This window comes from Nansenia antarctica, assembly GCF_963989245.1.
Source record: "Nansenia antarctica genome assembly, chromosome: 19".
Taxonomy (NCBI): domain Eukaryota; kingdom Metazoa; phylum Chordata; class Actinopteri; order Argentiniformes; family Microstomatidae; genus Nansenia; species Nansenia antarctica.
This window is the reverse complement of record NC_137692.1, coordinates 10928539-10944277: the sequence shown is the minus strand read 5'-3', so window position 1 is coordinate 10944277 and position 15739 is coordinate 10928539. Positions and strand designations below refer to the sequence as shown.

Here is a 15739-nt window from a genome sequence, read left to right as displayed (position 1 = left end):
ATTATATTCACCTGACTCATTGAAGGCCTAACGAGTAAATCACCTTGGTCTGGGCCTTAGTAATCATCTTCTCAAAAGGTATTCCCAAACTTTTGCAAAGGGCCCTTTTCCTTTTTTTATCATTTAAAAACTCTGAATAATGAAAAGAAAAAGAAACCTTGCTTTAAAATGTGCAGAAAGGTGTCATGTTTAACTTTGCAGCATTTAGTGTTCAGGTTTCAATCACTTTGAGATTAATTACAACAGACATTAAGAACCAGGGGTGCCCACATTTTTGCACCCCACTGTAGCAGCTACAAAGGTTCAAAGCCCCTTGCATCCTAAAGAGGAGAACCTCAGCTCATCCACTAGAAACCACTGTCACGTCTTTTCTCTGTGTGTGGCACGGATGGAGGCCAAGATCATTAGCTGCTCTCTGACGCTCAACTCTCAGGGGACAAGATCGCTGATTTAGAGCAGAGCATTAGACTCAAGGTGGAATAAGGGACATAATGCTAGAACATTGCCTCTCTCCCCTTTCTCCCTCCCTATCTCCCTCTCTCTCCCTCCATCCCTCCCTCTCCCTGTCTCTGTGAGCTGATAGCGGGAATGCGCAGAAATATATAACCTGCAATTACCTCTCAACACTGTCATGTGTGAACAGAAAGTTCTCCCACTCATGGCTATAGCCTCTTCCTCAACAGCCTTCTATTGCATCTGAGGGGCTGGTGTTAGTAATGCAGTGATTAATAATGCAGTGATACATCTTTGAATGAACGACAGCTTTCTCCAAAGCTACTCGTGAGCTTAGAATGATTAGGTTCTATCTCCGTTTAGGGTAGTTTAGAGATATTGAGCGTCAACGTTTTTTCATTCCATTATGTTTTGTGAGATGGAACCTTTGTATTTTACGAATTACTAACTCAAAAATGTCAACATTTGAAAAATAACACCACACAGGCATTAATAAACACCTAATGGATCAGATTATGTAAAAAAAAACTCAATTTTGACAAAAATGGAGATAGAACCTTATAATTCTAACGTCACGTACTCTGATAAACGTCTAAGGCTCGCTTGCTAGGCTCGAGAATCCCCTTTCTTTATGACAAACATTATTCTTACTAGGCATCAATGCAGCCAGCCAAGGACACAAAGGTAATGTACCCAGCCCACACACACACACACACACACACACACACACACACACACACACACACACACACACACACATACACACACACACACATACACACACACACACACACACACACACACACACACACACACACACACACACACACACACACACACACACACACACACACACACACACAGCCCTCTAAGTCACTTCAGAATATAATATAGGTGGCCTGGGGTGGTCCAGTGGTCTAGCACCGTGGTCGACAGTGCACACATACAGTAACCCATGTCGGCATGGGTTCGAATCCGGCCCATGCCCCCGCTGACATGACCTCTCTCCCTTACTTTCCTGTCTGTCTTCACTATGCCTGTCCAATAAAATGAAAAATATGAGTGGGACTGCCCCACTCAGAAAAAAATAACAAAAAAACAATATATATATAATATAGAATGACAGAATACACTTGCATTGTCAAGATCTTATTTAGAGGGGAGAAGAAAAGAACAAAGGGAGTGAGGGAAAGATGAATTTGAAAGATGAAGAAAACTAGAGTGTGTAAGGGTGCACGTTGGGGGTTGACTTCCATGCAGTATTCCATGAGTATTGCGTATAATATCTAAAATCCTAAGATGTCTTAGCTGTTGGGGCCTTAGCCTTGTCAGTAATCTGCAGAGTAGAGAGCTGTTTTTTTTGTCCTGAGCTGTTTGAACACACATCTCCTGCTGTGTGAAAGGGACTGATCTTTCCACTGGGAAAAACGCTGCTCTTAGAGTGTTAGGAAACACTTCCTTGTGGTAAATTAACAGCATGCAGACATGACCTCTTAGTGGTAGAACAGTGTTTTGTTGGGGTTTTATATCATTTATACAGAGAAATGTAAGTCTCTCTACAGTTTGGCGAATCTAGCAGCACTCAAGGAAGGCCCATTTCCTTCCTGTAAGGGATGGGCCAAGATCTGTGGCGCAGTGAATAATTCTGACTATGGACAGGGCCCATAACTTATGTAAGCACATATTTGTATAATATGATTGGTTCCCAAGAATGGTGACCTCATGACCAAGGACAGTTCTATAAATATGAGTCGCACCCATCGTTGGGGGCTGCTGTTTCTTGCTTTGGGCCATTGCTTCTTGCTTATTGGTCTGCTCATTTCTCTCTGCGCTCATGTAACTTGGCTTAATAAAAGGCCTCTTTGGAGACAATTGATCTAAGCTCTATGTGCTTTGTAAGAATCAATTATATCCACAACACTTCCTTGTGGTAAATGAACAGCATGCAGAAATGACCTCTTAGTGGTAGAACAGTGTTTCAACTGCTGCGTGAGAAGGGGTTCACAGAAGTGGCTTTCATTCGCTCTCTAAATTGGGCCTAAAATGCAGCACTCACCAGAATGGTGTTGAAACAGCCTTTGGGCTTTAATGGATCATGGACTGATGGAGCGAGAAAGAAAGATTGTTTGTAATTGCGTTAGCAGCACACTCACTTGAAGAGCTCCTGTCGTGAGATGGCTCTGTTGGTCAGTGGGTCAATGGCGTAGACCATGAGGTCTGATTTAGTGTAGTCCTCTAGCTCATACCCGTCTCCATGACGACGCGGCCCAATGGACTCAACCACCACCTTGGCCCCCGGGATCTGGTCCTGAACGTAGCGTTCTAGGATCCTGGAGTTGTGGAAACACAAACCACATGGTCCCACACAACAATCACACAGACACAGAAATATCACTTAGTTTCAAAAGACCTGAGTGGATGGATACATCAGACCTTGGATACGATATTCACTGAGGTCAATAAACGCAACGGTTCAACACTATGTGGTTTGGGTGTGTCCTACTAGGCAGGACATAATATAAACAATTTTTCGTATGGGTTTTTGGAATTTGGTCCCGCTATGTCACTCACATTCCCAAGTATGCACATTTGTAAAAAGTATACACCTATGTTAAACCAATTTCTTTCTCTTAGTCGGCAATTAGGTGGGCAATTTTAGGAGTAGACTTTGTCCTGGCTGCATCTATTAACAGTATTGGGAGAAGCAGTTGGTTCAAGGAGAGTTGAACTCAATTGTCACAATCAGCCCCTCTAAAACCAGGCAGGCTATGGGTAACAACTATTCACAGCTGAGGCTAAGGTCAAAATATGTTTTATTATATTAATTATTATTATTATTAAATTATTATTATTTAATAATAAAAAATAAAATAAACATCTGGGAACGAGATTCTGCCCACCCTTATTATGAAAGCTTGATGAGTCTATGTGGCTGAGATCATAGTCATAGCATAGATCGTGCTAGTAGCAGTATGAGATCATGCTAGTAGCAGTATGAGCAATCCTCAACTCATAATCTGCTGTACTAGCTGGCGCAATCTCATGTTGAAACTACCGCAATGCAATGAGGGAAATGGCTGAGGGGAACGCTGGTCAGACAGTGCTCAGAGGCCATTATCTCATAAAAAAAAGTGATTTAATTTAGTCTACATTGATATAAGAACCCTCTGAACGTTAAATAAGGTAACCCAGGGGGTTGAATCCTGAAAAACGGACTGTGGTGAATGTCATGGATGGATGGTCTATAATATGCTAGTGATAAAGCAAGGTCCAGCAAGTTGACTGTAAAGCTCGGCCACAAGTGTTGGCACTGGTAATGTTATCTGGACTACTACTACTACTACTACTACTACTACTACTACTACTACTACTACTACTACTACTACTACTACTACTACTACTACTACTACTACTACTACTACTACTACTACTACTACTACTACTACTACTACTACTACTACTACTACTACTACTACTACTACTACTACTACTACTACTACTACTACTACTACTACTACTACTACTACTACTACTACTACTACTACTACTACTACTACTACTACTACTACTACTACTACTACTACTACTACTACTACTACTACTACTACTACTACTACTACTACTACTACTACTACTACTACTACTACTACTACTACTACTACTACTACTACTACTACTACTACTACTACTACTACTACTACTACTACTACTACTACTACTACTACTACTACTACTACTACTACTACTACTACTACTACTACTACTACTACTACTACTACTACTACTACTACTACTACTACTACTACTACTACTACTACTACTACTACTACTACTACTACTACTACTACTACTACTACTACTACTACTACTACTACTACTACTACTACTACTACTACTACTACTACTACTACTACTACTACTACTACTACTACTACTACTACTACTACTACTACTACTACTACTACTACTACTACTACTACTACTACTACTACTACTACTACTACTACTACTACTACTACTACTACTACTACTACTACTACTACTACTACTACTACTACTACTACTACTACTACTACTACTACTACTACTACTACTACTACTACTACTACTACTACTACTACTACTACTACTACTACTACTACTACTACTACTACTACTACTACTACTACTACTACTACTACTACTACTACTACTACTACTACTACTACTACTACTACTACTACTACTACTACTACTACTACTACTACTACTACTACTACTACTACTACTACTACTACTACTACTACTACTACTACTACTACTACTACTACTACTACTACTACTACTACTACTACTACTACTACTACTACTACTACTACTACTACTACTACTACTACTACTACTACTACTACTACTACTACTACTACTACTACTACTACTACTACTACTACTACTACTACTACTACTACTACTACTACTACTACTACTACTACTACTACTACTACTACTACTACTACTACTACTACTACTACTACTACTACTACTACTACTACTACTACTACTACTACTACTACTACTACTACTACTACTACTACTACTACTACTAATAATAATAATAATAATAAAGAGCAGGAATTATGGGCCTTAGTGTAACATGTATATTCACGAGAATCAGGTTTGACTAAGCATCCTATATCAGTCAATGCCAATGAGCTCTGCAAATACTTGACTAACACATCTCTGTCTTAGCTTTAAATATCCCTCCCTGTTCAGATGTGTTTCTTGTAACATGGCCACATCCCAAGCTAGAGATTTCAAATGTGATATGATGTTGTACCACTTCACTTTATTCCGAATTGACATTCCAAGTGTGTCCAAATGTGTTTGAAAGTATTAGATCCCATGTGTCATTCTGTGTATCGACAAGACACAAAAATATTAGCCTAAATGCCAAACTAGTTTGTATTCTGGACCTGTGGGAGAGGGACACACATGACATAGACAACATAGTTAATACCATACTGCAAATTAACTGAAAAGTACATTTAGATAGACATTCTGTCCATCTCTTATCCATGAAAAAGCAGGTGCAGGCACTGCTATCCACGATAACCAGACCATCATACAGGCATAGAGTATGAGGGATAAGCGAAACATTGTTAGTGCATAGGTGAAGTGATGGATGGTGGTGGTCATTTCATGTCTTTTGCAGCTTTTGACAAGCTATAACATCTCACTTAAAATATAATTGTTTTGGTCATTAATAGCTTATTAATGCTGTCATAGCTTGTTATGAAGGCCCACAATTTAGAGCCAGTTAGTTTCCCCAAATCAGCCCTATTTTGCCCCTGTTATTTCCTTAATTATTTTCCATACTATTCATGTACGTTTTCATGAAGGTGTATGTATTGTTATTGTAATTGTATAAGTTCTGTCTTAGATTTGTTCAGTATTGTGCAAGCGCCAGATTAGTGGGCGTGGTTTTGATTGGCGTACGTGACTTGATGTATGTTCGGTTGGTATCTATAGCTACGGAGGTGGTCTGTGCGTTAGAGTGAAGATGAATGAGAAGTTACTCCTGTCAGTCACAAAGCCGACCAAGCATAGCTGAATTCAGCCTCGTCAAGGTGAACTCATTACTGTGTACTGTGTGATGCTGTCTAGGAGACCTGCCTTTAACATCGACTGTTAATAGTAAATCACTAGCTACCCGCATCACCGCGGGAGTTCGGAGTTTAGTGAGTTAACAGCGCTAGCCCAGTTTAGCTGTGTCACCGTTAGCCAGCCTTGCTAGCCGCCGGCTGCTAACGTTGGCGCATAGCGAGACCAAAGCCAAACAAAGCCGTCGCCTCCGAGGTGGATTGCGACCGACCGCTAACACCACCGGAGCTGACCGTGGACCACCGGACCTGAACCATTCACACCTCGTCGTTTACTACGAAGACGCCCCTTTCCCTTCAAATTGCAACGTCACTCCCCCCCCCTTATCTGCTGCCTTCCTCGAATCACATACGAGCTCCAACCAGGCCTCAACGCGCTCATTTTCAGTCCGGGACTCTAAGCCTTTTCAGGCCAGGTACTGTGTGTGAGTGAGTGAGTGAGTGTGTGTGTGGCCGGCGGGGAGGGAGTATATTGGGATGTATATATAATTTGTATAAATAAATGGGTTTGTTTATATTTGATACATTGCTGTGTGTTTAGTTGTCTGTATTGTTTAGTTTAACAGCAAATCTAGTATTGGGTTTAAGTATTGTCTTATAGTGTGATTAACTGAGTTATAGCTTGTATTATAATATATGATATATATATAACTGTGATATGCTAGTCTAAAGGGTTGCTGGCGCCCCCTGCCTCTATCCTCCTACACTGCCGATTTAGCTCAGAGTTAGTTAGATAACCAGCCCTTCCTAAAATTCTACAGTCCTTTAGCTACTCCCTGGTTACAATTGGTCCTTCGAGCCGGATAGGTTGTGTAGTGATAGCATGGCTGAGCGCAGCCAACCAGACAAGACAGTTACCCCCCCTTCTCCGCCCCCTGAGCCAGAGCCACGACCACAGAGAGTCCCGCGGTTGCCTCAGAGGTTACAAGAGTATGAGCTTGAGCTCGAAAGCTCACTGAGTGGTAGTGAGGAGCGCACAACCAGCCTCCAGTTCGAGCGTGAACGCCTCCAGATGGAAGGAGCGGAACGTGCGGCGGAGAGACAGCGCCAGGAGGCGTTAGAGAGGGAACGCATCCAGTTCGAGCGCGAGCGCCTCCAGATGGAGGGGGCGGAACGCGCGGCGGAGAGGCAGCGCCAGGAGGCGCTAGAACGTGAACGCCTCCAGATGGAGCGCGACCGCCTCCAGATGGAGAGAGAGCAACTGCACGCGGAGAAGATGGAGGAAGTGATGCAGACCATGCGCGACGTGTGCATCAGCAGAGCTCCGTCGGCCCGTAGCTCCAGAGCATCATCCGCACGGCCCTCTCGAGTGCCATCTCCTGAACCCCCCGCCGATGGCTCCATGACCCCCGCCATGACTGTCCAACTACAGGCCCAGCTGACCACCTTGAAGGAAGAGGACCAGGGACCCGACCGCTACGCGGCCCAGAGGGAGCCAGCGTCGCTGCCCGGGAGGGGAGCCATTCCCCAAGAGCGTAGCACACCCCTAGGTCCTCCAGTGAACCAAAAGGCATGCAGGCCGGACACCCAGACCGTCACTCCAGCCCCGATCATCCACTACAGGATGTTTCCCCAGGTGGAGGGACCCAAGTTCCCGTTCTTCAAGGACGAGGACAGGAGCCAGTATGTGGAACTACGCATCTGCCTAGACACGCTCTTGGACGACTCCTGCTCAGAGTCCTACAAATATGCGATTCTCCTTCAGCATGTGAGGAACCCCAGAGCCCACAACATGGTTCTGGCCCATGCCTCCGCACCGACACCTTACACCAGAGCGCTCGCCGACTTGGATGCCCGCTACGGTCGTCCCTGGAACCACGCCCTTGCTGAACTGCAAGCCCTCGAACAGCAGGCCCCCATCAAGGATGAACGGGCGCTGGATGACTTCGCGCTCCGCGTGCACACCTTGGTTGGAATGCTGAAGACGCAGGGCCCAGCTGGCGCCAGCGAGATCAACAGCACCTCCAACGTAGAGCGGCTGCTCCGCAAGATCCCACGCTTCCGGCAGGAGAGGTTCCGGCGACAGCAGCGCGTTCGTAACCCCGGGAAGTTGGGTCTGAGCATGGCTGCCTTCGCGGAGTTCCTACTGGAGGAAGTGCATGACACCAACGTAGACGCCATGGGTTACGCTGAGCCGAAGAAGGAGAGGGAGAAGGGAGACCGCTGGGACAGGCCGAGCTCGAACAGAGGACGCCCAGTAGGAGTGCTGCACACGGAGGAGGAGCCTCGGAGAGAGAGGAAAGCCCGACCTGAGGGAAAGGATTCCTCTCAACCCCCTCAAAAGGGACGGAGAGGTCCACCACCATGTCCGTACTGCACCAGCGAGCACTGGTTCAATGAGTGCAGTGACTTCAACAACCTGAGTACCGAGGCCAAGCAGAGGTGGCTCGAGGAGAACAAGAGGTGCTGGAACTGTGGGCGCGACCATCTGGCTAAGAACTGCACCTTGAGGAGAAAGTGCAACCGCTGTGAGGAGGTCCACCTCAACATCCTACACGAGGTCTCCCTCGCCAGGTCCACGGAGGGCACCAGAAGCCCTAGGTCCGGTAGCGCACCGGAAGAGGAAACACCTGTCTACTATCTAGACCACGACACGTACGCCGTTCTAGACGACGGGTCGGAACGGACCATCCTTCTCCAGGAGGCAGTGCGCCAGTTGGGGCTCCAAGGGACTGAGGAGAAGCTGACTCTGCGCACGATACGTCGCGACCTTAAAGAGGTCACCGGGGCGAGAATCAACTTCTCTATCTCCCCGGCGGGGCGGCCGTCGGACAGATATCGGCTTCAGAATGTCTTCACCGCAGGCCAGCTAGCGCTCTCCCGCTACGACTACCCCCTGGAGAGATTACGCGCAAGATATTCCCACCTACGGCGAGTAGACCTACATCCGATAGAAGGAGCGGAGCCAACCCTTCTCATCGGCTCGGACAACGCTGCACTGATCGTGTCGCTCCGTCCTCCGCTGAGAGGACCACGAGGCTGCCCGATGGCTGTTAAGACTGCGCTTGGGTGGGCCCTCCAAGGCGCTACCGAGTGGAGAGATAGAGACGGGAGAGCTACGTCATCCCTCCATGTCCGAACCGAAGAAGTGCAGACCATCAACTGCCTTCACACCAGTGTGGACTCCATGAATGCGGCGCTACTAGACAACGTCCAGAAGCTGTGGACGCTAGACGTTGCGCCCTACAAGAATGAGAAGCTCTACGTACGGTCAAAGGAGGACGTCTACGCCATAGACCTCCTTAAAGCAAAGACAGTGCGTATCGAAGTCCAGGGCGTGAAGAGATACGTCACACCACTACTCCGAAGAGAACCCATGCCAGAGTTTCGAGTATCCCCTCGAACCGTCCTACAGTGTCTGACCAGCACTGAGAAGCGTATGAGGAAGGACGAGGTCCTTGCTGCTTCTTACAGAACGGAGATGAAGAAACTGACGGAGTCCGGTCTGGTGAAGAAGCTTGAGCCAGCCGAGGCGAACCAGAGTGCCGAGTCTTGGTACCTCCCGCACCACAATGTTCACCACAACGGGAAGAACCGAGTGGTCTTCAACTGTAGCTACCAGGTGGGGAAGCTCAACCTCAACCACTATCTTCTCCCTGGTCCAACCTTGACCCCAGCCCTCTTGGGAGTTCTGGTGCGATTCCGTCAGCAGCCGATCGCAGTCAGTGGTGACATTAAGCGAATGTTTCACCAGGTCAGGATGTTGGAGGAAGACAAGCCACTCATGAGGTTTCTCTGGAGAGAGGACCCGAGCGACCCCGATCCCTCTATCTACCAGTGGGAGGTGCTACCCTTCGGGACCACCTGCAGCCCCTGTTGCGCCACCTATGCGCTACAGACTCACGCCGCGCAGGAGACGGCACCTCCTGGAGTGTTTGACGCCGTCCATAAGAGCTTTTACGTGGACAACTGCCTCCACAGTTCGAAGACAGCCACGGAAGCCCGCCAGCTAGTCCAGGACCTGCGTGCTCATCTCCAGGAGGGTGGATTTGAGATCTGCCAGTGGGCCAGCAACGACCCGCAAGTCATCAGAGACCTCCCGGAGGAGGCCACCTCGACCAGCAGCGAGGCTTGGGTCTCTCACTCACCAGATGATGCTCAGGAGATGACGCTCGGACTTATCTGGCAGTTCCAGACCGACACTCTACGCTATCGCAATAAGCCTGCCAAGCCCCAACGCGTCACGATGAGAACGATATACAGCACTCTAGCGAGCCAGTACGACCCACTGGGATATATCGCTCCCTTCACGACGATGGCCAAGGTGCTTGTCCGGGAGCTGTGGGCCCAAGAACGAGGATGGGACGATCCTCTGCCTCGTCACCTAGAAGAGAAGTGGAAGGCCTGGGAGCAGGAACTTCCCACTCTCCAGCACATCAAGCTGCAGCGGAGCTACTTCCCTCCCTCCACGGACCTAGAGAGGAGTGTCATCACGCTACATGTATTCTGCGACGCCTCGGAGATGGCGTACGGGTCCGTGGCATACGTCAGAGCGGCAGAGCTTGGAGGTGAAGTCCACGTCTCGTTTGTCCTGGCACGTTCCCGAGTGGCGCCGAAAAAGCAACAGTCCATCCCAAGACTGGAGCTGTGTGCTGCCCTGAACGGCGCGCAACTGGGAAGGTTCCTGCTCGACGAGCTCCAGCTACCTCTGATGAGCGTCACCATGTGGTCAGACTCAACTACCGTCCTCCAGTGGTTGAAGTCCAGCTCATGTCGGTATAAGGTGTTCGTGGGCACCCGAGTCGCAGAGATTCTGGAGTTGACTGAGGTGAACTGCTGGCGTTATGTAGACACCAAGAGGAACCCTGCTGACGTCATCACGAGAGGGGCAACTCTCCAGGATCTGGCTGAGCCCCACCTGTATCACACGGGACCAGACTTCCTACAGGAGCGGGAGTCAGAGTGGCCAGCCACGCCGGCGTTAGCAGAAGACAGAGAGGACAAAGAGCTGCGTAAGACGTTGTTCTGCGGAGCCACCCAGGTCGTAGACCCTGAGACTACTCCGGGAGAGGAGTGTGAGACGCTCGAAGAGCTGCAGAAGAGGATGTTCTGCTCCAAGGCCGGTCTACCCCTAGATACTACGCTCAGCGCCGAAGATTACACCGCGGCGGAGCTCCTGGTGCTGCAGAGTGCCCAACAGGATGCCTTCTCCCGAGAGCTGGAGTGTCTCGAGAAAGGGAAGCCGATCCCCTCGGACAGTAGACTCCGCGGCTTAGCTCCAGAGCTCGACGGTGTTCTCATTCGCGTGGGTGGCAGACTGCGCCGCGCTCAAGATCTAGACCTAGACACGAAGCATCCCATCGTGCTTCCCACTAAGCATCAGGTCACCAGATTGGTCATCAAGCACCATGATGACAAAGTGCAGCACGCGGGTGGAGAGCGTGTCTTCGCGGAGGTACGACGGAGATTCTGGATACTCCATGGACGGGAGGCGGTACGGAGATATCAAAGGTCCTGCTCGGACTGCCAGAGGTGGCGAGCCACGCCGCCGCAGCCCATGATGTCCGATCTGCCCGAGGACCGGCTGCGACTGAGACAGGCTCCGTTCCACTCTACTGGGGTCGACTGTTTCGGGCCACTCCTAGTCCGAAACCGGCGAGCCTCCGAAAAGCGGTGGGGCATCATCTACACGTGCCTGACGACGAGAGCAATGCACCTTGAAGTTCTGCACCAGCTCACAAGCGACAGCTTCCTCATGTCCTTCAAGAGGTTCACCTCCAGGCGAGGGACCCCTAAGACCCTCCGGTCGGACAGAGGCACCAACTTCGTCGGTGGTGAGGCCGAGCTGAGGGCGAGCTACGCTGCGATGACTGAGGAGGCCCGTGACAGACTCGCCTCCCAGCAAGTGAAGTTTGAGTTCAACCCCCCAAATGCTCCACACTTCGGGGGAGCCTGGGAGCGGGAGATTCGCTCAGTAAAGAACGTCCTACGTACCATTCTCGGACAGAAGGTGCCTACCGATGAGGTGCTCGAGACTGTACTAGCAGAGATTGAGGGCATCTTGAACTCCCGGCCCCTAGGCTATACCTCCAGTGATGTAGCAGATCTGGATCCCATTACGCCCAGCTTCTTGCTGATGGGGCGGCGAGACTCTGCACTGCCTCAGGTAGTCTACGACCCTGCAGAGCTCACCGGAAGAAGATGGTGGAGGCACAGCCAGGTGCTCGCGGACCAGTTTTGGAGGCAGTTCATACTGCACTACCTGCCGACCCTGCAAGTCAGGCAGAAGTGGACGAGGGAGAGAGACAACTTGTCCGAAGGTGCCGTGGTACTGGTGATCGACCAGTCCCTTCCACGCGCCGCCTGGCAGACAGGCAGAGTGACCAAGGTCCTGCCGGGTCCGGATGGAAGGGTGCGGACGGCCATCGTGGACGTTGGTGGTCGCACTTACACCCGACCTGTGGCACGCCTGATTGAGCTCCCTCAAATTACAAAGGACACTATCACCTCATACCTCACGCTGCTAGAGCAGCCTAGCCAGTGTGCCTTCCATAGTTAAATGAAACCGAGGGTTTCATGGGGCGGCTGTTATGAAGGCCCACAATTTAGAGCCAGTTAGTTTCCCCAAATCAGCCCTATTTTGCCCCTGTTATTTCCTTAATTATTTTCCATACTATTCATGTACGTTTTCATGAAGGTGTATGTATTGTTATTGTAATTGTATAAGTTCTGTCTTAGATTTGTTCAGTATTGTGCAAGCGCCAGATTAGTGGGCTTGGTTTTGATTGGCGTACGTGACTTGATGTATGTTCGGTTGGTATCTATAGCTACGGAGGTGGTCTGTGCGTTAGAGTGAAGATGAATGAGAAGTTACTCCTGTCAGTCACAAAGCCGACCAAGCATAGCTGAATTCAGCCTCGTCAAGGTGAACTCATTACTGTGTACTGTGTGATGCTGTCTAGGAGACCTGCCTTTAACATCGACTGTTAATAGTAAATCACTAGCTACCCGCATCACCGCGGGAGTTCGGAGTTTAGTGAGTTAACAGCGCTAGCCCAGTTTAGCTGTGTCACCGTTAGCCAGCCTTGCTAGCCGCCGGCTGCTAACGTTGGCGCATAGCGAGACCAAAGCCAAACAAAGCCGTCGCCTCCGAGGTGGATTGCGACCGACCGCTAACACCACCGGAGCTGACCGTGGACCACCGGACCTGAACCATTCACACCTCGTCGTTTACTACGAAGACGCCCCTTTCCCTTCAAATTGCAACGTCACTCCCCCCCCTTATCTGCTGCCTTCCTCGAATCACATACGAGCTCCAACCAGGCCTCAACGCGCTCATTTTCAGTCCGGGACTCTAAGCCTTTTCAGGCCAGGTACTGTGTGTGAGTGAGTGAGTGAGTGAGTGTGTGTGTGGCCGGCGGGGAGGGAGTATATTGGGATGTATATATAATTTGTATAAATAAATGGGTTTGTTTATATTTGATACATTGCTGTGTGTTTAGTTGTCTGTATTGTTTAGTTTAACAGCAAATCTAGTATTGGGTTTAAGTATTGTCTTATAGTGTGATTAACTGAGTTATAGCTTGTATTATAATATATGATATATATATATAACTGTGATATGCTAGTCTAAAGGGTTGCTGGCGCCCCCTGCCTCTATCCTCCTACACTGCCGATTTAGCTCAGAGTTAGTTAGATAACCAGCCCTTCCTAAAATTCTACAGTCCTTTAGCTACTCCCTGGTTACATAGCTCATGCTGGTTTCAGTAAGTTGTTCTGATCAGATAGTCCACATAGATTTCCTTCGCAAGCATGTGCTACTGTATGTCACCCTTTCAAAAAGTATGACATTCAACACCTGACTCACTGCACCAACACTGCCAGATGTACTGCACTTTATAAATTGTAAATATTGATTATGTCTTGTCTTGTGGTTATGTGTATACATGTCCATGTGATAGTTATGTGCAATGTGTGTATGTTTTTGACACTGCTGTATTGAGCTTTTCCACCTGTACCGAAAACAAATTCCACCGACCTAGGTCGTGTGGTCATTAAACAATTCATTAAATAATTCATTCATTCATTCATTCCTAGCTAAAACGCCTTGTTTGCAAACCCTTCCGCTGAGCCCCCCTATACCCTGCACCTCTGTGTACTACCCACACACACACATTGAAGTGCTCCACTCCATCAATGACTGTAAAAGGGCCACAGTTTGTCTCTTCACCTCAGTCTCTTGCCAAAAACATGGCTTCCACAATCAATCTCAGGCAGGCCAAAAATGTACACATCAAATTGCAGCCAATAAAGGAGAACCCTGTCATAGTTGCTTGCCAAGGCCGATAAACAGTACTCAGGTAATAGCCTTGGCTCCGACTCTGGAATGCCCCCCCCCCCCCCCCCCCGGGGCTGAGCTAGCACTGGATGCCTTTCACATGACATCACAATGAATGGCTAAACACATGATTAATGGAATGGTTTCCAAGACTGTTACAGAAGAGGAAACATCAATATCTAAGGCTGACTACTACTAATGTTTATTTCCTTTTAGGACAGACTCATTATTAATCTAACTCGACTGGTCCAGGAGGGCTGGGTTGTCTTTAAATGTGTGTCTGTATCAGCTAATTCAGACCAGTGAAACCAGGTGATTGGAGTGTCTGGAAGGGTAATCACTAATCAGTGATCTACATAGCACGTTAAGAGGAATCACATCAAGAAGCAAAGACAGTGCGTGAAGTTAGAATTATAAGGTTCTATCTCCATTTTTGTCAAAATTGAGTTTTTTACATAATCTGACCCGTTAGGTGTTTATTAATGCCTGTGTGGTGTTATTTTTAAAATGTTGACATTTTTGAGTTAGTAATTCATAAAATACAAAGGTTCCATCTCACAAAACATAATGAAATGTAAAAACTTTGACGCTCAATATCTCTGAACTACCCTAGACGGAGATAGAACCTTATCATTCTAAGCTCACGAGTGTACTGAGTTTGTGATCCTAAGCTGCACCCACAGAAAACATTGAAAAGAACTAGAAGTACTAACTTCTGATCGTTCAAGTTGTTTTCACCTTCCATGACTTCTCAGAGCACTGTTTGTGTCTACTTAGCCAACACACTGCAAAAGCATAAAGGAAAACAATAGGTCTGTAGCCACAAAATGCTAGCTGGCTAACCGTGACATTGAACTGAGTAGCAGTTTTACTCTTTACCAGTTTAGCCAGTAAGCATTTTCTTATTGCAGGCCAGCTGTATTTGAATGATTTTGCAGTTGATGGACAACTATGACTGCAACAAACATATTGTTAGTCATTCTAAGACATCACAGGGCATTTAATAAAACACAGAAGATCAGTCACAGCGAAAACTGGAGGTAGACAAAATTAGGATATTTGACATTGATGCAGGTGAGAAGACCCCTTTGTTGTCCCCTCAAAGGCGTGTGTCCGCACTTTGGAATGCCACCCCATGGGTATCTGGACTGGCTGTGATGCGGTCATGGGCATGAGGCCACAAACCATTGTACTGGTTTATGCCCTGCGGCTTAACACCAGGAACGCCGTGTCAATTTCACCTACTCTAAGTATACAGTAGGTGCCGCCTCAGGGGTCAAATGAATGGGAAGCTGCTACTTACACACAAAGACCACTAGTTGGCGCCTCTTGTAAATAGAGTAAAAAGGTATATATATTAAAAAAAAAG

General features: G+C 47.8%; 1 protein-coding gene across 1 annotated transcript in view; it reads right to left on the bottom strand.

Moving 5' to 3' along the window:
- LOC308174167 (protocadherin-15-like) overlaps positions 1–15739 on the bottom strand; it is a gene marked incomplete at both ends in the record, with an annotated part of 188179 nt that overhangs the window by 22964 nt on the left and 149476 nt on the right. Inside the window, one exon of the mRNA XM_080549237.1 lies at positions 2607–2783. Coding sequence (XP_080405363.1) covers positions 2607–2783 — 177 coding nt within the window. The remainder of the gene's footprint in view (positions 1–2606; positions 2784–15739) is intronic.